The sequence below is a fragment of the Octodon degus genome, unplaced genomic scaffold, assembly GCF_000260255.1.
Source record: "Octodon degus isolate 3935 unplaced genomic scaffold, OctDeg1.0 scaffold00297, whole genome shotgun sequence".
NCBI lineage: Eukaryota > Metazoa > Chordata > Mammalia > Rodentia > Octodontidae > Octodon > Octodon degus.
Genome location: NW_004524873.1, coordinates 287,829 through 312,745, shown reverse-complemented (window position 1 = coordinate 312,745; position 24,917 = coordinate 287,829). Strand labels below are relative to the sequence as shown.

The following is a 24,917-nucleotide window of genomic DNA, read 5'->3' as shown; positions in this document are numbered from 1 at the left end:
GTTGCCAGATAATATTTATTTGTGTGCTCACATTTTAAAATTGAGGTGCAAATTGATAGTTATTGGTAGACGATAGACATTTCCTTGAGTACTGTTAAGGTTTTCCGTTTGGTACTTGGGCAGAGCCAGCTTCTGCAGGGATTAGCTGAGTACAGGATTTTGCAAGTGAAGAAGTGCCCACAAGTAGGCTTCATTTCAGTGACAGCACTGGAAGCCAGCTGAGAAGCTGGAGTCTCTCTCAGTGTAGGTGCAGGAAAAGTATTGCCTGAGACAGAGTGTGAATGTAGAGATGTCCTTACTCCTTTCAGCTACTCGGCCTTTCCCTTCTCTGTGTTCGCTGGAGCTGTCCAGTTCCATGTAGCAGTGCCCGCTTTCCTCTGTGATCCTGAGGAGTTCCCCTCATTTTACACAGAGACATTTGCTAACTAAGTGCTGCCAGTGGTAACTGCGTAGAGAAGATCTCAGCTCCTATCTGGTGGTCCTTAGCCTACACTACCATGTCTCAGAGTCCATTCCTGTGTCCACACCTGCTCTTCGTGATGTGGACTTTGAGATTGGTCTCTGTCCTGTAGTAGGAAAAAACAAATCTCAAACACTTTTGTAATCCTTCCTGTTTCCTATGTTCATGTATACGTTCTTCTGCTTCTCCGTCCATTAAGTATCAAAAATTTCCCCAATAGCACAGCACGAAGATATATTAGTTTATTGGGTAGGGTAGAGAGGTAGGGTGCTTGCTTATGCTTGCCTAGTATGCATGAGGTTTGATCCCCAGCATCACTAGAAAAAAGAATCCTTCAAAGTAGTTAAGCAAATATAATTTAATTTTAAAAAATAGTCATGAAGGAACCGTATTCAGTCATTATCACAGTTTCTTTCCCATTATTGAAGCATATAACCATTCTTTGTATTTCACTGTGGATTAGAATTTTGGTTTAATTTTCAATGTACTGTCTTATGATAAAAATGAAAGAAAATGAAATTATTTAAGATTATTTAATTTTTAGAAGGATTTTTTTTTTTTTTTTTTTTTTTCTGGCTCAAGCTGCCTTAAGGGCGAGTCTGCTAAGGCAGTTGGAGGTGGGGATCGAACCATGGTATCCTGCACCTGACTGTGTTTGCATGAGCAGGCGCTTAAACAACTGAGCTAACCAGCAGGTCCCCTAAGATTATTTAATATTTAATATTATGATTAAACTTACTCAACCTGTTTGAAACTATCATGGTCATCAGATCACTTAGTTATCTTTACTAAAGGTTAATCCAAGTATACTTGGGAGACCAGGATATTTTTCATAAGTGCAATTTGTCTAGTAGTGAATTATATTCTTCTGTGAGAATTTTATCCCTAGTATCTGATTCTTTAGTTAGAGTGGCCAGAGCATGGAGACAGACCTAGGTCCAAATCCTGGGTCCATGACCCAGGCAAGTGCCTGTCACAATGAGGATATCTTGGTGTTTATCGATGAATGAATGTATGAAGTTTCTTAAATGTATGAGGCTGTTTCCTTACCTGTAAACAGGTATAAAAATTGCATGCCTGCATATTAGTCAAATTATGTGAAACCTCATGAAATATAGTAAGCATTAGAACTAGGTATGATAATAGCAAATTTAATACAGAATCCTTTCATTACTAGCAAGCAAGTTTTTCACCATTTTCCTACTATTGAAATGCTTGCATTAGCACACAAATCCACAATTTAAGCATGCTTACTATATTGATTCCATTGTCACCTTTATTTATCCTAAAATATGTTTACTTGCTAGACATTGCACTTTGTAAAGTGTTATATTTTAGTTTTCCATTGTTTTATCCCAAGATGTAATTCTCTAAAGAAGGGAATGGCAAATTATTTTAATGCTTCTATTGTTTTTGTTTCTAGCTTACTCTACTAAGCTGAACAAATTTCCTGTGTTTAATATTAATGATGACTTGAGTGATCTGTGCACCAGTGCAGTAAGCCCAAATACCACTAAAGCCACGCGGTATGCACTGAACGTGTGGCGCTACTGGTGCATGACCAACGGGCTCAAGGATCACACGGACATCACCAAGGTAAGGGACTCTCCAGTTTACTACTTCTTTTGGCCAACTTCACTGAGCTTCCAAGTGCCAGGCGCTGTGCTATAGATATTGCAGGGAACAGAACAGTTGCTCTCTGCCTGGGGAAACTTGGAAAGGATATAAAATAGAAAGAAAAACACCCACATTGTCCAAAGCAGAATTTAGTAAGTATTTTATGATTTTATAAATCAGAAATTGCTGTAAAATCCAGATGAATAAATTAATTTCAGTTTGATGAAACTGGAGAGGGAATTGACATTTAAACTGTGTTTTGAGAGCTGTTCAATAGAATTGGAGGACAGACGTTTTCAAGATTGAATGATGAGGGCTGGTGAGATGGCTCAGTGGTCTAAAGCACCTACTTAGAACAAGCTTAGCAAAGCAAAGGGACCACCGCTCAATCCCCCAGCACCACATGCCAGTCAGGGCCACCCCCTGGTGGGCTGAGCTGGACACACACACACACACACACACAAATAAATAAAATTTAAAAAAAAAGATTGAATGATGAGATGAAGAGTAAATTTTGGGATGACAGAAATGCTTATTAAAGCAGGTTGCAAGGGCTGGCCAGATAGCTCAGTGGACTAAAGTGCCTGCTCAGGCAGGAGCAGTGACCGGGGTTTGATCCCTGGCATGCCATGCAGGACCTACCCCCAGAGCACACTGAGATTTGATTGAGATTGAGCATGGTGACACATGCTTGTTATCCCAGCACTTGGGAGGCTGAAAACAGGAGAATCACTATGAGTCTGATCTGTATAGTGAGACCCTGTAGACCCAGTACTAAATACATTTTTAAAAAATAATAATAAAATAAATGAAATAAAATAAAATAATTTTTTTTTATAAAATAGGTTTCATATATGCATGTGGTAGAGTATAAACCAGATTTTGAAAACCCTTAATTACCAAACTAGAATTCCTGTATACATTGACAATTACTGAAGTTACTCTTCTGGGTAAGGAGAGACTTTATTTTAAAGAATTGTAAGATCTGATCGTAAAAGCTGCAAGTATCTTAGGGTTAGGCAAAGAAGAAACCATTAAAGTCTTTTGAGAAGGAAAGAACATATTGGCAGTAATATTTTCAGAAAAATTAATTGTAAGTAATGAGCAACTTAGTGTCCTTGGTCCACTGTTTCTTCTTTTTTAAGATGAACCTTGGGCCGGCCAAATAGCTTAGGGGATTAAAGTGCCTGCAAGCAGGTGCAAGGGCTGGGGGTTCTATCCCCCGGCCTGCCGTGCCAGCCCCACCACCAGGACACACTGAGACAGCAGTTGAGACTGAGTGTGGTGGCATGCACCTGTGATTGATCCCAGCACTTGGGAGGCTGTAAACAGGAGAATCACTACAAGTCTGATCTAGTAGTGAGACCCTGAACACCCTGTAAACCCTTCCCTAAAAATAAAAAAAACAGAACCTTTAAGATCTCTTCCATTTCAAAGTATTTTGAGTTTTGTGAATGATAAGAAAAGAATCTTACAGATGTGGAGAAAGAATAGAACTAACTGTATTTTGACTTGGCTGTATTGAGTCGTAAGTCAGATGACCAGAGGGACAGGTTGCAATTGTGAGATTAAAAGCAGGATGAAAAACAGAAATATAGAAGTGTAGATTTCAAGCTCTTCCCAATAGAGATGATAGCTGAAGCCCAAGGAAAGGTTGGAAATGAACACATTGAAATAGAAAAGCCCAGTTTCTACTGAAATCATAGTTCACTAGATAATGTGGGGCCTTTCTGTTTGATCTGCAAAAGGGCAACATCCTCAGGAGGAGTCATGGGGACAGGAGAGGGAGAGGGAAGGAAGGACGAGAGAACGGAGCTGGAGCGGTGAACACAGAAGCGAGGGCTCTTCTGAAGTTGCATGTGGATGACAGTGTTAAGTAGAGGTAGGACAGGAGGATGAACAGAGGATGTGAAAGGCTCCCAGAGTTCCAGGTCAGTTGCTGTGACTATTCATGAGCTTCCCCTAGCTTCTAACACAGTCCTATGCTAACCACGCAGAGAAGACATCCAAAATGTAGGAACTCCGATCCCTCACAGATAAAAGTACATGCTTTTAAACATCAGTAGTCATTCAGGAAATAAATCAATCTAAATGATGATGTATAAAAACAAGAAACAACAGATTTATACACCAAGAACTTAAAGAGAGTTATAGACTAAACTTGTATGAAGCATTATGAAATTTATATGTGAAATTTTATAAAAAATAAAAGCCATAGGGGCCAGGGAGATGGCTCAGTAGGATAAGCACTTGACTGGCAAACGCAAGGATCTGAGTTCAATCCCCGGTTCCGCAAAAAAAATAAAATAAAAATAAAAACCATAAAAACAACATATCCAGCAACATAATCCAGCAGATTTAAAAATAAATTGAAATTTCTGTTTTTGGCCATGAGAGAAAAGCATTCAAAAGTAGCCTCCTTTGACAACCAGAAAACACAACACAATATATGAAACAACTCACTGCAAATGGAACACAAAATGTGATCCCTAAAACAGAGGAAACAAATGAGAAAAGGGTCATCTCTGAGGGTGTGCCCTGAGGTAATTTCTGAGCTGCAGTGGAGAGGGAGAGGTTGACTGAGTGATCTTTATGAGTTGAAAGGAAACCTAAATCAGAGCTTGGGAAACTGAGACTATTAATACATTCTAGATTTCAGTTCACTGAAAGAAAACTATAACAAAATCCAGAATTCAGCAATGTAAACTCCCTAATTTCTAGCACCCAATTATATGTTACTGGACATGGATAGACGTAACCCTGATCTGGGAGAAATATCAATTGAGACACTTCCAGCCAGTTGGGAGGGTCAAAATTGCCTTCATGCATAGATAGAAGGCCAAGGACAGTGATCCATGCGGGACAGTAAAAAGCAGGGTAATACCTCAGAGTATTCAGTTTGCGGACTTCAAAGAGTTAACAGGTCTGTGGGGCATGGAGGAAGAATTCAGACAATGCCCTGCAGACTTGCTTAACTGAGCAAACAAAGATGAGTCCAGAGAGCCAGAGAGGTGGCTAGAGTTGTCTTGACACAGTGTCCAAAGGCGGAGTGCCAAGAGAGAGCCTATGGGACCTAAAGGTGGGCTCCTTCAATGTTTGGCCAAGTACTGTCTGTATCTGCTTGTGAAGAAGTCATTGGGGGCTGGCAAAAGAAAAAAAGAAAGGGGGAAAAAAAAAAAGCTTGAAAGGATTAGAGTTAATAATAGGTGGCACTGACACAGAATTGGAGACCATATGGCCCACCAACCAGACTGAGAAGAACCCTCAAGTTTCCAGGGATTAGCCTACCAGGTACTTTGGCTGAGTAATGCAGGACAATCACAAATTCAAGCAAGCCCAGGCAACTTAGTGACTTAGTGAGTCTATACTCAAAAATTTAATGAAGAGAAGGGGATACAGCTCAGTTCAGAGACCCTGGGTCTGCTACCAGTATTACTACCACCAAACTAAACCAAAAATTCATGGGCTGGACTCCTGGGTTTTATGCCATAGAGGTGTGGGAAATACTTAGCTGTAGATGAGCACAGCTCAATTGCCCCCCAACAGATCCTAAAAGCAAGACCCAAAGAGTTAAATGGTTTTTAATAATTAATTTTAATAATTAACTGTATTCCAGAACAAAGCTTAGGAATACAGAAATATTAAAACACAAAATAAAATTCATAATATATGTCATCTATAAACAAAATTTATCAGACATTCAATGAACAAGAACATATATCTTTACTCCTTTTTTTTTTTAACATATTTGGTATGGAGTCTCAATACATAGCTCGGACTCATAGTAATCCTCCTATTTTCAAACTCCCCAGCATTGCGATTATAGGCGTGCCCCCAAGCACTTGCCTGACAAGCACAGGGTCCTGAGTTCAATCCCTGGTGCTGCAAAAAACAAATAACAACTTAGGTATATTATGTATTAGAGAAGATTGTGAACTTGGATATACACTGCAGAATAGAATACAAAAAGAAAATTGTTTAAAAGTGATCCAACCATTAATAGGGACTGTGATGTTTCCAGTGGACTAATAGGTAGTAGTTAGAATCCTTGAAGCAAAGGAGAAAGAGGAGCAAGAAGAGATATTTGAAGGATAATAGCCCTAATTCCACCAAATTTAATAAAAACTGAAATACCCATAGATTCTAGAAGTTCACTGAAACCCACACAAGAAGAATACTATAAATGAGTGTACTATAACCAAATCACTGAACCAGTTGCAAATAGAAAGCTTAAAAGCAGGTAAACTTAAAAGAAAAACTGAAAAGCCAAAAACAGATTTCTCATTAGGAACAAAGCAGATGCAAAGATAATTGAGCAACTCCTTTTAATTATGAAAGAAAACCACTTTCACTATCCCCAATGAAAATGTCTTTCAAAAGCGAATATGAAATAATAAAAGACTTTTCAATATTCAAAAATGAAAGAATTCATCATCAGGGGATCCACACTCTGAGATTTGTTAAATGATGTTCTCTAGCCAGAAGGAAAACAGTACTGTGTGGTATTATGTGGATAACAAAGGAAAGACCCTTGGAAATACAGCTACACAGGGGCCAGGGAGATGGCTTAGTAGGATAAGCGCTTGACTGGCAAACGCAGGATCTGAGTTCAATCCCCGGTTCCACAAAAAAAAAAAAAAAGAAAAGAAAAAGAAAGAAAGAAATACAGCTACACAATTAAGTATATGTAAGTTTTTTAAACTTAATTTTCTTTTAAGATCATTGACAAAAACAACAAAGATAAAATGGAATAATAAAAATATTAAATTGATGCAGGAATAGAAAACAAACTTTTCCACTAGAAACTATGTAAGACAGTGGGGCAACATCTTTAAAGAGGTGAAAGAGAAAACTTCAACCTAAAATTTTATACTCAAGAGTAAATAAAAACGAAAGTGAAATGAAGACTTGTTCTGAAAATAACAAGCCTGAGTGAATCTTTCACCCAAAAACCTATATAACACTAAATGTTAAAGGAAGCTCTTTAGGCAGAAGCAAAATTATGTCAGATGAAAACTTGGATTTTTAAAAAAAAAAAAAAAAAGTCTTGAAATTGAATTTTTAATTTCCAAAAATATAATTGACTGTTGAAAACAAATATAATAACCATGTATTACAAGGCTTTTATGTAATATATGGAGAAAAATACAGTTAGAGGATAGGTGGAAAGATGAAAATGTGGTGGTGTAGTTCCAACAATACATGTGAGGTAGGCCAGGGAGATGGCTCAGTGAAGTAAGTGTTTCCCTGGCAAGCGCACGGGCCTGAGTTCAATCCCTGATTCTGCCAAAAATAAATAAAATAAGAAATACATGTGAGGTAGTATATTATTTAGTGGTACATATGATATATAGACATATATTGCAAATCTTAGAACAACACTAAAAATATAAGACAGAGCTGACAATACTAATATGAAAGTAAATGAAATTTTAAAACATATTTGGGGTAAAGGAAAAGGGAAAAAAAGAACAAAGAATTGATAGAACAAATAGAAAACACATAGCAACATGATAGATTTAAACTCTGCCATCTTGATAATTATATTACATAGAAATGTTCTAAATGTTATAATTCAAAGAAAGAGATTATCTTCCCCCCACCAAAAGAAAGCAAGAGTCAACTTTGCCATCCATGTCCGACTTGAAAGACTGAGAAAAATTAAAAGTAAATGGATGGGGAAAAGATATGGTCCAAAAGTGTTAGTCACAAGAAACATGGAGTGTCTGTTAATATCAAAGTAGATACTCTTGTTAAGGAGAAATCGTAACAAGAATAAAGAGGGAAGTGTAATAATGATAGAAGTCTCCATTTAAGATGATTTCAATCATATATATACATTAATTACAGATAGCTAACTAGAAAGTTTGCAATACTTGGAAGTCATTACATTAGCAAATAAGCCACAGATCAAGAAGAAATGTTAAAAATTCTTGAACTTGAAATAAATGAAAATTAAATCATAATTTGACAGATTTTGTGGGAGGCAGAAATTGGATAAAAGTCTAAAATCAGTGTCTATGAAACAAGGATAGAACTATAAAACCAATATGAATCAAGAAATTAAAAATAAACTATTGAGGGCTGATGAGATGGCTCAGTGGTCTAAAGCACCTACTTAGAACAAGCTTAGCAAAGCACAGGGACTGTGGTTCAATCCCCCAGCACCACATGCCAGCCAGCCCCGCCCCCGGTGGGCTGAGCTGGCCACACACACACACACACACACACACAAATAAATAAATTTTTTTTTAAAATAAACTATTGAAATAAAAAAGTGTTTTGAGTTAAAAAACAAGTTTAGATTTAGATGAAAATAAAACTAGTAAGTTATAAAAAAGTTCTGAAAAAAGTACGTAGATTGTACCACAGATATATAGCAAGATTATGGGGTCTGGGGAGACAGCTCAGTAGAATAAGTGCTTGACTGGCAAGTGCAAGGTCCTGAGTTTGATCCCTGGTACTAAAAAAAGAGTATGACAGGGAGGAGTTAAAATTTACAGAATGGAGAAGAATCTAAAATATGAAAACCAGAAATAAATTGGGAATATTCCTAATAACCTTATAGACACAGACAGGTAAATTTTTTAAAAAGGATTTTCTTTTTTTTTTTTTTCTTTGTGTGTGTGTGTGTGTGTGTGTGTGTGTTATGTGAAACTGGGGATTGAACTCAGACCCTTGAGTTTGCCAGGGAAGCACTTATTCTGCTGAGCCATCTCCCCAGCCCTTAAAAAGAATTCTTATGGAATACTGTAAAAAACTGTATCCCAATAATTTATGTAATATAAATTAAATGGACAAGTTCCTAGAAAGATATAAAAAACAAACCTCTGATAGCTTCCTGTTGCCCTTAGGATAAAACCCAAATTAATGACTGTGTATCCCAGTCCTCAGAACCCATTTTTACCTTATGGTGTTTGCAAAGATACCTATAATTCCCCTCCCCCTACACATATGTGTGACTTTGCCACTTTTCCCACCAAGAGTGGAATCAGTTTTCTCCTAAAATCTGAGCTGCCCGTGTGACTTATTTTAGTCAATGGGATACAACAGAAGTGACAAGCCTGGATTCTAAAGCCAAGCCTTGAAGGATTCTGCTTTGATCTTTAGGTTCTTACTGGTCTTCATACATGGTGTTACCATATAAGAAAACCCAGTTAAACCTGAGGAATATGTGGACAAGCTGACTCCCGCAGAAAACCCAAATGACTGTACCATGCATACCCCAACTGGGAAATTGGGCCTAGCTCAGGAAGTACTCAGCTGAGCTGGGCCCAGAATATTAATTCATCCCATCATGAGCAAAATTATATGTCTTGGCTTGCCAGGCAAGATAGCACACAACTATAATCCCAGCACTCTAGGATGCTGAAACAGGATTGGATTGGAAAATTAAAACTCAGGCTATGCAGTTTAACAACTTAACGAGACTGTCTCTTAAAATGAAAAACAGAAAATGCTAAAAGGGTTACAGGTATTGTTGCTCACTGTGAAGGTCCTGGGTTCAGTCTCCAGTGGCTTACCTTTAAGCCACTAAACGGGATGGTGTATAATGCACCCATAGTTACTGGAACACACCCTTTTTCTCTAGGCTGATCATGTGTTCGCTTTGTACTCTTTCGACTATTTCACCAGCCTTATTAAACTTCTTACCATTCCTAGAAGCCACCATAACCTTGATTCTGAGTCTTTGCTACATACTACTTTCTCTTCCAAGAATGCTTCTTTTAATCTTTTTTTAATGTATTTAGTACAGGGTCTACAAGGGCTCACTACACAGATTGGACTTGTAGTGGTCCTCCTGTTTTCAGCCTCCAAAGCTCTGGGATTACAGGCGCACACCACTATGCCCAGTCTCAATCGCTGCCTCAGCATGCTCTGATGATGGGGCCGCACAGCAAACCGGGGCTCTAACCCTGGCCCCTGTGCCCAGCTATCTTTTCTTTTCTTTCTTTCTTTTTTTTTTTTTTTTTTTGGTGGCCGTGGGCTGATGCAGCACCGCAGGGATCAAATTGCAGCCCCTGTGTGCTTGCTTAAGCTTGCCTAAGTGGGTGCTTTAGACTGCTGAGCTATCGCACTGGCCCTGAGAATGCTTTATCCTCTCTTAAAAAATTTTTATACAGGGACTGGAGATGTACCTCAGTGGGAGAGCTCTTGCCCTGCATGCACAAGGCCCTGGGTTCAATACCCTACACCACACACAAGAATAATAATAATAATACTTCCAGAATAAGCTCACATTTGGCTCCCTCAAACAAAATTACACCTGAGGGATCCCATGGTGCTTAATTTAAACTTTTGTCCTGGTGTTTGCCATGCCAAAGTGCTTTCCATGTTGAAATGTTCCTGTTTACATATCTGCCTCTAGAACATACTGAAAACATCTCATGTATGGCTACATCTTCAACCCAAATCAGAAGACCTGAAATAGACCTGAATTGGCACCTTCTCAGTTAATAAATGTGGACTAAATCAATGAGTTAACTTTAGGTTTGGAACACCAAACTGACTTAGGATGGAACATTTTTCTTAACTGCCGCAGACTACCACAAGTTTCAAAGTAAAATCACAGCAAAAGCAATTCCAGGACAAATGTCAGCCACAAACTTTTTATTGTTCATACACAAGAAACAGTTCTCTAGTCCCTGTTGGCTGCCTTTTTAGTTTTCTCGGAATTACTTTTAGTTGATTGTTTCTCTAGGTTTCTAAGGACTTCAGTCTGTTATAAAAAGTTTTCAGACAACTATTTCACTTCTTTAACCACTCTTAAATTGATTTGCTATGTCAGGATTCACCATGAATTATAAACTCTGCTTCTTTGTATATAACAATGACCAAAAAAAAAGTTTAAAGAGACAAGTAAATTTGAAAGTTACCAGGTGCCAAATCATGGTCATGGCCACCTGATGCCACAGTCCACTAAATATTGGCTAATTTTCTATGACATTGGCTTCTTTCTTAAGAAATATGTAATCGGAGTGACCCGTAGGAGTGAATTACGGCAGATTGGGCTTTTTTCTTCACTCATTTCTCTAGATAACACAGAAGTCAACTAAGAAGTATTAGGATTAAGGATAAGTCAGAATCTATGGGCAAGTTGAGACTTTTTTGTTTTGTTTTGTTTTGTTTGCGGCACTGGGGATTGAACTCAGACCCTGTTCTTGCCAGGGAAGCGCTTATTCTACTGAGCCATCTTCCTGGCCCAGGACAGTTTTATCTTCTGAAATGTAGAAGTTACCCAGGCATAAGGGCCGGCAGTTCTATCCCCGGGCTTGCTGTGCTGGCCCTGCCCCTGGGGCGCATTGAGACGGCAATTGAGACTGGGCAAGGTACACCCATGATCCCAGCTCTTGGTAGGCTGTAAATAGGTGGACCAATACAAGTCCGATCTAGTAGTGAGACCCTGAACATCCTGCAAACCCTTCCATAAAATACAAAAAAAAAAAAAAAGAAAAAAAAAGAAAAGAAAAGGAAAGGAAATGTAGAAATTACCCAAATTATGGAGGTGTGGAGAACTGAGGCTCTTTTCATAAATTCCTGCAAAGAAAAATACAGGTTTTTGGTAGTAGGTACCTGTCTTCCTAACAATTTCAGAGTCCAGAAGACAGAACCCTTTGACCTAAAGAAGGTTAACGTGGTGGTAACGGAAACTTGGTATTGGGAATCAATGTGAAAGTTAGATTTTAGAATTATTAATGGATATAATAATTATTTTAATTGTTAGAATGAAAGTTACTTTTTATTGATTTATTTGAGTTTTTTATGGTTATGGTAAAATATACCTAACATTTACCATTTTAAGTGTACAGTTTGGTGGCATTCATTGCTTTCAGTGCTGCAAAACAATCACTACTAGAAAAAAAAAAAAAAAAGATTCTTGGTCAGAGAAAACAAATAAAATTGCTAATGAATAAAAAAAAATCACTACTATTCATTCCCAGAATTCTTTCATCATTCCAGGTAGAAACTGTTCCCATTAAACAATAGCTTTCCATTTCGGCCTCACCTCAGGCCCTTGCAATCTATTCCACATTCTGCTGCTATGAACATACCTATTCTCACAGTGGAATCATCAATTGTGTCCTCTCTCTATGACTTGTCCTTTTGTATCTGACTTATTTTACTTACCATAACATTTTCAAAGTTCATCCATGATTCAGCATGGATTAGTAACCTGTTCTTTTTATTGCTGACTGAAGGCTATTCCATTCTATGGATGTGCCACATTTTGTTTATCCATTTATCTGTTGATTGTTGTTTTTATATTTGAGCTATTTATTAAAACTAAAGCTGCAGTGAATATGTGTGTTCAGATCTTTGTAAGGACATGTTGTCCATCTTCTTGGGCATGTAACTAGGAATGGTTGGCCATGTGGTACTTTCATGTTTAACTTTTGGGGAGCTGCCCATCTATTTCCTAAGCATCTGCATCATTTTCTATTTGTATCAGAAATACATGAGAGTTCTAGTTTCCTTACACCCTCACTAATACTGGTTATTATCATTGTTGTTGTTTTAATTCTAGCCATCGTCTTGGAAGTGAGCAAGAATCCCTTATGACTCTGCTTTGCATTCCTTGATACCTAATGAGGCTGAGCATCTTTTCATGTGCTTATTGGCTATTCATGTATCTTCTTTGGAGAAGGGTCTACTCAGGTTATTTAAAATGCATGATCTTCTTGCTGTTGTCATAGTTCTTTATATATCTTAAATACAAGTCCCATATGAGCTATGCGATTTGTAAATATTTCCTCCCATTCTGTATTGTCTTTTTACTTTCTCGGTGCTGCTTTCTGAAGAAAAGTTTTTAATTTTAAAGAATTTCAGTGTATTTTTGTTCTCGCATTACTTGTACCTAAGCAATAGTCTAAGAAATCATTTTCTAATCTAAGGTCATGAAGATTTACTATTCTGTTCTATTTTATTTTATTTTATTTTATTTTATTTTTTTATTTTTTTATTTTATTTATTTTATTTTATTTTATTTTATTTTTTTATTTTATTTTATTTTATTTTATTTTATTTTATTTTATTTTGAGACAGGGTCTCACTGTGTAGTGCAGGTTGCCTTGAACTTGCTTATGTAGCCCAGGCTGACCTTGAATTCACAGAGATTCCCCCTGACTCAGCCTCCTGTGTGCTGGGATTGCAGGCATGTGCCACCATGCCCAACTACCCTTTTTCTTCCTCTAAAAATTTAGAGCTTTAACTCTCACATTAGATCTTGGATCCTTTTTAGTTAATTTGTGTGTGAGGTAAAAGTCCAACTTCAGCCATTGGTATAGAATCCTGAATTCTCCTACTAGCACCATTTGTTGAAAAGATTATTTCCCTCCCCAAAAAAGATTATTTCCCTCTGAAGTTATTTTGCCCCCTTACTGAAATCAGTTATCTTTTTACCTGAGGGTTTCTGGATTCTTACCTATATGTATGGTGCCAGGAAATACAGTCTTGATATCTATAGTTTTGTAGTAAGTTTTCAAAATAAGAAGGGTGAGTTTTCCAACTTTGTTCTTTTTAAAGATGTTCTAGCTATGTTTAGTCACTTCAACATTGCCATATAAAGTTTTAGGATTAGCTTCCATGCAACTGGGATTTTTATAGGGATAAGTGTAAATCTATAGGTAGTTTAGGATTTATTGTCATTTTTAAAATACTAAGTTTTTCAATTCTTCAACACAGCTCACCTTTGTTTCATGATTTTTTATTTTAATTTTTTTCTTTTTTTTTTGTGGCCAGCTAGCCCACCTTGGGGTCAGGGCTGGCACAGCATGTGGTGCCAGGGGCCAAACTGCAGTCCTGCCTAAGCTTGCCTAAGCAGGCACTTTAAACTGCTGAGCTGTCTTGCCAACCCTGTTTCATGATTTTTGTTTGAAGCAGTAAAGTAAAAAATAAAAGTTTTCTTAGAACCAGTTATTTAGGAACTCTTTCTGTCCTGCAGTCCCCATGCTTGTTTCCAAAGCCATCACATTTAAGTATGATGGGCCACTTTCAGGTGAGGTAGCAATGGGCTAATCAGACCTCTCCTGATTTTTTTTCTTACTGGAAATGAGAGTTGATCTCTTACTAATACATGAAACTTGAAGATGCAAACATTGAAGAGAAGTAGTTGGCCATGACTTCAGCTGTATGAAGTAGCCCCGTCTTCACAGAGAAGCAGAGAGGAGACATGGGTGTCCTCACGGCCATGGAGGCTACTCGGCCGGATACGCCTCTTGTCCAGGCGGAGTCTCTCTTGAAGCCAGAGGAGTCACAGCCAGTGTGAAGCGAAGTCATCGCCTGCCAGGAGGGAGCTTTGAGTGACAATTAGAAACCTCCAAATCTTGCTGAATTTGAGTGTAATTGTTGGGAAGTTATTTTAACTGGTTACTGTTGGCTACATAAGAAAGCTCATTTATATTGTATACCGCTGTCCACTGCTGCTTTTCAGCTGAATCCCTTGGAGTATCCTAGACTAACAATCAGATTATCCGAAAACGTTTGCCTTTTTCCTTTCGTGTATATGCTTGTGTGTGTACACGTGTGTGAGAGGGCATGAGTATAAAAATTATTTTTCTTGTCCTACCTGGTGCCTCCAGAACAGTACTATGTAAGAACAATGATATTCAGCATGCATTTGGTCCCTGACTTCACAAAAGGATTTTAATGTTTTCATTTAGGTATAATTTTTATAATTTTTGTCTTTAAAATAGTTTTAATTATAGTAAGAGGATTTTTTTCTTCCAATCTCAATTTAATTTAAATTTTTAAAAATTTAAAATTATATTTTCAAACAATTCTTCAGTATTACTTAAGTTCATATTACCTTTCTTCAGTGTCAGTTACACTACAATATGTGAGACTAAATGACCCTCCCACTGCAGTATCCCCGCTTGATTTGATTAGTGTGCTATAGCCCTGACTATAACCTAGGAACACAGGCAGTGTTTCTTTATGAAAGACTACGTCACCGGGAGCTTGTGCATACCAGAGCTGTTCCCACTTTGCATGATAATAATGTGCACACATTTCATGTAAAATGATAATATACAAAATGAAAGATGTCTGTATTTTGCTTAGCAAAATTTATATTTATATTCATATACTTTTTTGGTGTGATACAGATCAGATGGGATTAGAAAAAAATCAAATAATAGTCATTTTTTTCGGATCTTTTAAACAAGTAATGATATTGATACCGCATAGTTTATTAAGCCACCGATATTTTAGGGCCTATTCAGATAAATTCAAGTGGAAAATCAAGAAGCATTACTCGCAGCACAAATGTATGTGTGGTGTGCTGCACAGTACTTGCCCAGGGACCATAGGACCAGGGAGCGCAGAGTCGGGAAATCAGCGCGGGAGCTACCGAGACTTAAATTTAGTTTAGGAATCTTTCAGACGGGATTACTGAATTTTATTAAAGGAGAAGGAGGCAAATGGTTTGCAAGTGAAGAGAGAAGAATAATGAAGTTACAAAAACCTAATAAAAGAATAATACTACTACTAATAATAATGTATTTGTAGACACATCTGTGCATGTGTCGTCAGGAGTGTATGGTCATTCCCATTTACAATTCCTTTCACAGTCCACTGCTTCCAGTATTACTACAATCCTTTGAGGTGTCAAGTATTATTCCCTACTTTGTAGATTGAAATGTTAAGATTTAAAAAGATTGGGGCCGGGGAGATGGCTCAATAGAATAAGTGCTTCCTGGCAAGCTCAATGGCCTGAGTTCAATCCCCAGTTCTGGAAAAAAAAAAAATCATGCTGCACAAAATTCTTTGGGCTGGTGAGATGGCTCAGTGGTCTAAAGCACCTACTTAGAACAAGCTTAGCAATGCACAGGGACTGTGGTTCAATCCCCCAGCACCACATGTCAGCCAGCCCCGCCCCCGGTGGGCTGAGCTGGCCACACATACACATAAATTAAAAAAAAAAAAAAAAAGATTTAAAAAGATTAGCAGGAGCCAAACAGAGAATGTAGATTTTCCAGCTTGACATTTGCTGTTCTTTCTACCGTTACCCTTTGGGCTCAGGCCTCTGCAGGCCACACCATGTCCTGGCTGCGTAGAATGCCCAGTAAAGGTTAGAAGGGAGGAGGGGTCTGGCTTTGTAGGTGTCCTCAGATGTATAACTTCAGTGTTTGTCTCATTTGAGATCCCTGCAGTGAAGTTGAATGAACTGCTTGAAAATTTTTACGTCACCGTTAAGAAGAGTGACGGCTCCGACTTCCTGGCCACCTCGCTCCATGCCATCCGCCGAGGCTTGGACCGCATCCTGAAGAACGCAGGCGTGGGCTTCTCTATCACCAGCAGCACCTTCAGCTCTTCCACCAAGAAACTCAAGGAGAAGCTGTGGGTGCTGAGCAAGGCGGGGATGTCGGGCGCCCGTTCTCGAAATATCGTCTACTTCTCTCTTTCTGACGAGGAGGAGATGTGGCAGGCAGGGTGTCTAGGGGACGACAGCCCTATCACTCTCCTGTCCACTGTGGTCAAGTACAACAGCCAATACCTGAACATGCGGACACTGCAGGAGCACGCAGATTTGATGTATGGGGACATCGAACTGCTCAAGGACCCACAGAACCAGCCCTACTTTGCCCGGACAGACAGCGTCAAGCGGGAGAGTCGGAGCGGTTCCACCAGAGTGTGTCATGGGAAAATCTACCATGAGCATTCCAGGGGACACAAACAGTGCCCATACTGCCTCCTTTACAAGTACATGTATATCCACCGGCCACCCACCCAGATGGAGGCCAAGTCCCCCTTCTACCTGACTGCCAGGAAGGAGGCCACAGACATGGGCAGTGTATGGTATGAGGAGCAGAGGATGGGACTGCGGTCTCTCCGGGGAATTGTCCCAAACTTAGCCAAGAAGGTCAAGCTGGAAAACTGTGAGAACTTCACTTTTGTCTCTTTTACTCAGGTCTCCAGGAGGCTTGGCTCCCACAGCTGCTGCCAGTGAGCCCCCTGGGTCCAGGCTTCTGCCTGGCCACCCAGAGGCCAGAGTCAGCAGCAGCCCAAAGCTCTGGGATGGTGGAGGCTGGCCGCATGTGACACCAGGGACCTGCTGGTCTTCAGCAGCGTGGCCTGCTGTCCCTCTGACTTGGAGTTTGTTTTTAAATCAAAGTAGGTGAATCTATATAATTTGGCTCTTTTATCCAAATATGTGTCACCTTCACTCAGTCACAGAAGCAAACACAATATATAATTGCTAGCCACAAGAGTGAGGAAATTCATTTTATCTAGTGCCTTTTTCGCACAGGTTTTCTGGAAGAAAAAAAAAAAAATCAAAACTGTTTAAATATCATGTTTAAAAATCCCAGTAGCCCAGTAGCTTTAGAATGTCACGAAGGCTGTACACTTCGTTGAATTACATTCTCAATGAAGAACCAGAAAGAGGGAGGCAGACATGTTAGAGAAGAATCGCATGTGACACGCCTTTGTTCTGCTGGTGGATGACCTGATCCTACAGAGCAGCAGCCTTGCGTGAGACTGTCCCACAGCATCTGCTGAGGGAGAGGATTTTATGAAAAGATTAATACACCAAAAGGATGTTTGTGAGAACAAGGTTTCCAGTGAGCTAGACTGTGTGTACAACAAAAGAGTTCTAGTAGTGAAAGAAAAAGGCTTGGGAAAGCTACGTGTGATCCAAATGTGAAAACCTCTGAAGCAGAAGTGCCTACGTCTTAGTTCTCAGCACCATGTGAGAGCGCTTTTCATTTGAACATTTTGTAGAGGCTGTTGCTGTTGTTTAGAGTCTGTTCTTCATGTCATAGTTTTCCTGTCAGTATATAGCCCTGGATGTGTAAAACAACTAACAGTACTGTTCAGGCTTACCCTGGAAAGTCCAACAAAACGAGCTACAGGGGGTAAAAAAAAAAAAGCCCCAAATGTGTTTATTAAAAGCTTTGAAATATTTTTAATCAAAGTATGACTTTTTGAGCCACAATAGATGTCATCCTTTCAAGGTTAGCACTATGATTTGGGCAGTCTAGCAAGTAAGCAAACCCAGCATTAAGGGAGTAGTGGTAACAAGAGCATAATGATAAATGACAAAATGCAGTTTGAAACCATTTCACTCAGGTAAAACTCAACCTGACCACTTGTTTAAACATCAGCAGAGCCAGGTGTGGTGACATATGCCTATAATCCCAGCATTGGGGAAGCTGAGGCAGAAGGATCACTGAAAGTTCAAGGCCAGCTTGAACTACGTAGCAAGACTCTGTCTCAAAATAAAACAAAGGGCCAGGCAGATGGCTCAGTAGAATAAACACTTCCCTGGCAAGTGCAAGGGCCTGAGTTCAATCCCCGGTTCTGCAAAAATAAAATAAAATATAAATAAATAAAAGGAAGGAAAAAAGAGGCTTGTTTCCCTATTTTATTAAAAAAAATTAAAAATAAAAAAAAATTAAACAGCAGAATTTTCTGATAACTACTCTGAATGCAACAATAACTGACAAAAGAGCCCAAAGAATACTAAAAATAATAGTCATTTCTAGGTGTCTTTATATTTGAGGAAAGACTGCTATCTCTTTATGTCATTATGTTCCTGTGTACATTTTCTAATCCCAAATAAATCCCAATACAAATTCATTTTGTAGGAGTCTTAAAATCAGCCCTGTTTCTTCCTCAAAATACTTCCTCAAAGTATTTGTCTTAATAATTGTTTAAAATCATACACTGGTCTTTGAACCACATGATACTCTACCAGAGAAGACTCAGCCATGGCTGCCTTATGGTCTATTGGTGTACCATTTCTAGTTACTGCACATTTACAGTTCTGTTTACTAGTTTCCAGAGTAGAGATTAATTTTGGTATATTTCCATGTGTATATAAGTAACAAGTAATAGTTAACAGTGCTATGACTTGATATTGCCTATTCTGTCGTGATTTCTTGTAGTGAATTTAGGGTTTTGATTAAGAAGTAGACACAAAACATTAGGTACAGTTTCCTTAAGTTTGCTAAATACCCAAAGGAATTGTGTTTGTGGAAAGCAAATGGTCATTTTCTTCTCAGTTCTTCACTTAAACTGAAATGTAGCCTATGTGAACTGTCACCATACCCTATAGCCTAATGTAATAAAACCTCCATTTTCATTCTAAATAGATTCAAGAAGAAATTGTTATTAGGAATCACTGGGATCTTTTCAGATTTTAACATTTCCAGAAGTAGCAATAGTTGGTCCAGAGGTGGTAACCTTCCTGTTGATTCTGGCTTTTCAGCAGCTGAGTAACCATCCCTCCTCAGGTTTGTCTCCCATCACCTACTTGATGTATTATAAATCCCTAGAGGTCAGTGACACCAGTTGTAATGAAAGAACTGATTCTTGGCATCCAAAATGCCATTTATCACAGGCTTACTTGGAAAAAGGGAGGGGAAGAAAACATCTATCAAGTGCTGCCTCGTGCCTCCCATTGTCCTAGGTACTGTTGTGTGTTGTGTGTATGTGCATATGTGTGTAGATACACACATACTTTAACTTTCCATGTGGTAAGACCGTGAAGACCTGCCTGCGAGCCACAGCCCTGTTCCTCATGTGTGTGGCCATGCTTGTCCCCAGAGGACCTTGGGGAGGGCAAAAGCTCTCTGTAGCTGGCCTTCAGCCGAGGTAGTGGCTGTGTCTTTCCAGTCAGCCCTATGGGTGCCACCCCCTGGGGACCATGAGTTTCTGCTCTTAGCTGAGAAAGGAGAATCCCAAGAGAAGGAAGAGAGGAGGTTAAGAGCATTTCCTCCACTCACCTTTGAGTTTGGTACTCCCAGGTGTTGGGAATGAATACCAAGAATTCCTGAGTTCACCTAAGGTACAGGCAGCTTCTGAGCCCTGCATGAGGAATGGAGGTGCTGCAGGCGTGAGAAGGCCTGGGGAGCTCACACCACCGTGCCTCCTTGTCTGCGCTAGAAAGAGCTTGGGTCCCACCTCAGACTCCAGAAGGCCTCCTTCCCTGCTGGGAGTTGAGTTTGGCAGAGATAATAGGGCATCAACTTGATCAGTTAGGTCTAATTAAATATAGAGAGTTTGACACAGTATTAGGCACATCATAAATGTGCAGTAAATGCTGGCTTTTAACTTAATCTGCATTATATCACTTCCATTGTGGACATTCTGTGTCCCTTAAACTTGAAGAGGAAATCAAACCTATAATCTGATCAAGTCAACAAGTTTATGCCCATGATTTCTACCTCCAACATATCCAAGCCCTGATACCTCACATAGAAGCAAAAGCAAATGAAGAAAAGAAAAAGTTTAAGAGGCTTTACAAAAAATTTATCCACTGTTTTGTGCTTTTGCAAAAATAAAATAAAATAGTGTGGAAACACCTACCAAAACTGGGAAAGAAATGGCCTCTTTGGTTGTGCAGTGTGGTCCAGCCTTCCCTGATTTTATTCTGCATTAGTCTGCCCTGACTAATAAATGGGACTGGAAAAAATGTGAAGTTGTGTTACCTTGATTTTTACCTTAACTCAGTCTTCTTAAAAGCATCGAGCACTTTCAGTATATTCATACAGACAGTCATTAGGAAAGTCTGGACAAAGTAATATTGATGTAGAAATGAAAACCTCTCTGTATTCAGAGATTCCTGGGAGCTACTTCGCCCCTCTCCTCTACAATGGGGTCATCTCCACCGTGAAGGTGGGGAGGTGGCGCCTCCAGGATGCAACTGCTAAGTCCTCACTTAATGCCTAACTTGGCACCTTGCACTATACTGGGAGGTCTTCTTTAGGAATAAGATGTCTCTTGAGGGGCTGGAGAGATGGCTCAGTGGTCTAAAGCACCTACTTGGAACAAGCTTGGCTAAAGCACAGGGACCGCGGTTCGATCCCCCAGCACCACATGCCAGCCAGCTGCGCCCCCTGGTGGGCTGAGCTGGCCACACACACACACACACACACACACACACACACACTCAATAAATGTTAAAATAAAAAAAATAATAAAAAAAATTTTAAGATGTCTCTTGATTTTTCCAGTTCTAAAACTTGTAAAATTATTTTCCCTTCTCTAAACAGCCAAAGTTGATCAGTTTTCTCATTTTAGATCAGTGGTGGGGAACCTGTGGCCTGGGTGCCATCATTGAAAGCTCTAAAAGGCTCCCCATCACTGATTGAGCTAACACTGCTACATTGTTACCACTTGGATAGAGTGTACAGATACTATTCCTATCAAACAGGCACTGCTTTGTTAGTTTTGTGAACTATGGATTGCTAACAAATGTTGAACTCCTGATCAGTTATCTTTAGGCATCAATGAATACACACGACAAAGACCTCAATAAAAAAGTACCTCATTTTCCCTCGATAAGCTTCAATTTAGTCCAGGTTAACGCCTATACATATCTAGAAGCTGTTAAGAGAAAGCTCTAAACAGAATACACTGACAGTTTCAAATTTGTATACAAATGGCTTGGCTTAGGGATTGAATTTTAAATCTGTGTATTACAAGAAAAATATGCAGTTGTTAAGGCCACGCTCCTGGGTGAGGGTCTTTGTATTTTCCCACGCAGATGAATCAACTCAACAAAAGCATGAGGTGGGTGGGTGGTAGGGCTCTCCTTCCTGCGAGAGGAGGCAGCCCCGAGGGTGATGATGAGACTCATGTCTCTAGAAATCCCTATATCTGGCGTGCATGTGTTCTCACAGGATGGGGTTTCCCAAAATTCCTTTGAGGGAAGTTGCCCATCCTTAAAGCCAAGTTTGTTTATGATAATCGTGATGATTTTGAGAAATTCTAGTTCTGTTTTATTTTTATTTTTTAATCTTTGTCCAGTGCTGGGGGTTGTACTGTGTGTCCTGCTTCTTCTAAGCTTATTTTTTGAGTGAGGATCTTGCTTAGTTGTCCAGACTGGGTTTGAATTTGTGTCCTCCTGCCTCAGCCTCCCAAGGTGCTGCGATTATAAGTTTGAACCACCATGCCTGGCAATAAATTCTACTTCTTTACAGTCCAAGATACCCAGAGACATTCCCCATGTTCATTTGTTGATTAATTAGCTTTTTATTCAATTACAGTGTTTCAGTATCTGTTTAATGTAGCTTATCTGTAAATTAACCATTTCAGGAAATATTTAAGGCCAAAAGATTGGATAACATGTAGATGCACCCTAGTTTCACTAACATTAATAGTTTATAGATAAATTCTCCACCCCACACCCTTGAGAGGAAAATGGTCTCTCAAATACTTTATGGTCAGCTGTATTTAGCTCTAGTTACTGTCTGCTGATTGCTGTAGTCAGACCTCAGTGGGCTTTCTCAGAGTGGCCTTGTAGTCTCACTTAGTGTTCACTGCACTTCTGCAAAGTGCACCTAATTGTTCCCTAATTGTTCCTAATTTTACTTACTGAGAAACAAGACTCAGATAATGTGAATAAGCTTCTCAGTTCTTGCAGAGCTAGTAAGTTGGAGATTTCAATTTGAACGTAGATCTTCTGACACCAAATCCAGTGCTCAGTCCATTAGAAAAAAACTGCCTTCTTCAGTACGACAAAGGGTCATTTAACTTCTAAAAAATTAAAGTTTCTACTTCCTTTGTAGGTCTCCCATTTCTCAAGCCATACTATATTACACCTTATATGTACTCTCGATAATTGTGGTTACTTGGTGCCATTTAATAGTTCTTGGAAACCCTGATCGTATTTTGTGAATGAATATAACATTTTCTTCCCATAAAGAACCTAGTGTCTTTATTCATTCATTAATTTATATTATATATTGTCTACCTTAAAGGGCAGATGGTCATGCCAGTTTATTTTAACTGGCATGTTAACATCAGTTGGACATAGGAACTAGGGCTTAAAATGAAAAAGAATTTTTAATCTATTATGTGATCAGGTTTTTTAACTTTTTGTCTTAACTTTTTAATTTTTAATTTTTTAAAGAGAAAAAATTGGTAAAAAAAAGTAGAAATGATACAGAATTTCCCTAAACAAAATAATAGGAATTCAGCAATGGTTGTTATATTGCATATTGTCTTCAAATTAATTGTTCAAGGGGCCGGGGAGACGGCTCAGTAGAATAACCACTTGCCTGGCAAGTGCAAGGGCCCAAGTTCAATCCCCAGTTCCGCTAAATAAATAAATAAATAAATAAATGTTCAGATTACTAGATATAAGGATACAAAATTGGCCAAAAAAGTTACAAAATATTAAAAAAGAGAAAAAAAATTTAAGCATTAACTACTTCTTTCAATAAACTAGCAGTACAATTATCCAAGCTCCCCTGTGTAGCAGAATATACTTGGTCATTTGTTTTCTGTTCTTCCTCAGGCTATATTTATATTTTCTTTTGAAATGTAAAGGACAATAAATTATAGGCAACTCTCAAGTCATCAAGCCACATCCCCTTATTTTAAAAGCAAAGAGATATTAAAGGGCCTAGCTAAGGTCAGCCAGGCAGTAATAGATTCAGAACTAGAAAATCAGTCCAGAATTCATCCTTTCACATAATAGCTGGTGAATGTGAAAGCGATCTGACTGCGACATTTGTCACTCATTGACCACCAGGGTTGCTTTGGCTCTCAAGTGGGGTGTCCCTCATTGCCCCTTGTGTGTGCCTAAAAAAAAATAAAATAAAGACACTGGATCTAGCTGGGCATGGTGGCACTTACCTGTAATCCCAGCACTCAAATGTCTGAGGCAGGAGGATTGCCACGAGACTGAGGCCACCCTGGGCTACATTAGTGAGTTCGATGCCTGCCTGAGCTACATAGTGAGACTTATCTCAAAAAAAGAAGACACTGGGCCTGAAGAAGTCCCCAGTGAGTTTCTCTTACCTTCTCAGAAAAAGATGCATAAAGACCCAGAAGACCAAATCTCAACTCTAGAATGGATTGACACAATTACTGAAGCACGGAGAGGTGGATTAAGCAAAACTGTCAGTTCGATCTTTGTCTTCCATCAATGAAACAGAAACACTGTGAAATTAAAAATTTGAAAGTGATTTAGTATATGTCTTCCAGGCACATTTGTCTTATCCATGGTCAGAGTTCTTGAGCAGATAACTGACTGGTCCTCTTAAGCAGATACTTCAGCCTGAAGAGAAGGCTCTCCATCTCTTCCTTTTCCCCAACATTGCTCTTACTCCTTCAGGTCAGGCCTATACACCCTAAGGCTGAAACATGAACAGACAGCAGAGAGGGACCAGTCGACCCTGGGGTCTTCTGAGAACAAAGCTTTCTGAGAATCAAAGCAGAAATAGCAAATGACTGGGCAGAGCAGATGCAGACGTCATGATGCACATACAAGGTTGGTTCAGCCGTTCAGAAAACTGGGCCATAGGAAGAAAAAGACGCCACTTAAGTAGAAAAGCAGTTAACCAGAAATTGCACTTAGAAATTGGGCCAGGGAGATGGCTCAGTAGAATAAGCGCTTGCCTGACAAGTGCAGGGTCCTGAGTCCAATCCCCAGGATCGCAAAAAGAAACAAAGATGTACATCACCTTACCATCAAATTGAAGATCTGACAAGAGAACAGGGTCTGAAAAGAAAGAACCACATTTAAGGATGAGTACAAGAAGAAAAACAGAAAAGCAAAGTGAGGCCTAAATATGGGGCCAAGGATAGAGCTCAGTGGCTAAAGTGCCTGCCTGGCATGCACAAGGTCCCAAGTTTGATCTCCAGTACCACACAGACAGACAGAAGTGTAACCAAGGAAAACAAAGAGTACCACAGACAGAAGTGTAACCAAGGAAAAAAAAAAGTTTCCAGGACACTCCTTGAAAATGTTGCTGGGGGCTGGAGAGATGGCTCAGTGGTCTAAAGCACCTACTTGGAACAAGCTTAGCAAAGCATCAGGGACCACAGTTCGATCCCCCAGCACCACATGCCAGCCAGCCCCGCCCCCTGGTGGGCTGAGCTGGCCACA

General features: G+C 39.3%; 1 protein-coding gene across 3 annotated transcripts in view; it reads left to right on the top strand.

The window, feature by feature from the left end:
• Kiaa1958 (KIAA1958 ortholog) overlaps positions 1-24,917 on the top strand; it is a 185,453-nt gene that overhangs the window by 158,454 nt on the left and 2,082 nt on the right. For 2 of the 3 annotated variants that reach the window (XM_004647257.2, XM_023707546.1), the window contains 2 exons: positions 1,884-2,056; positions 16,218-18,246. In XM_004647257.2, coding sequence (XP_004647314.1) covers positions 1,884-2,056; positions 16,218-17,024 — 980 coding nt within the window. In that variant the 3' untranslated portion in view covers positions 17,025-18,246. Of the gene's footprint in view, positions 1-1,883; positions 2,057-16,217; positions 18,247-24,917 lie in introns of those variants that run through there. The other variant, XM_023707545.1, reaches the window with a different exon arrangement.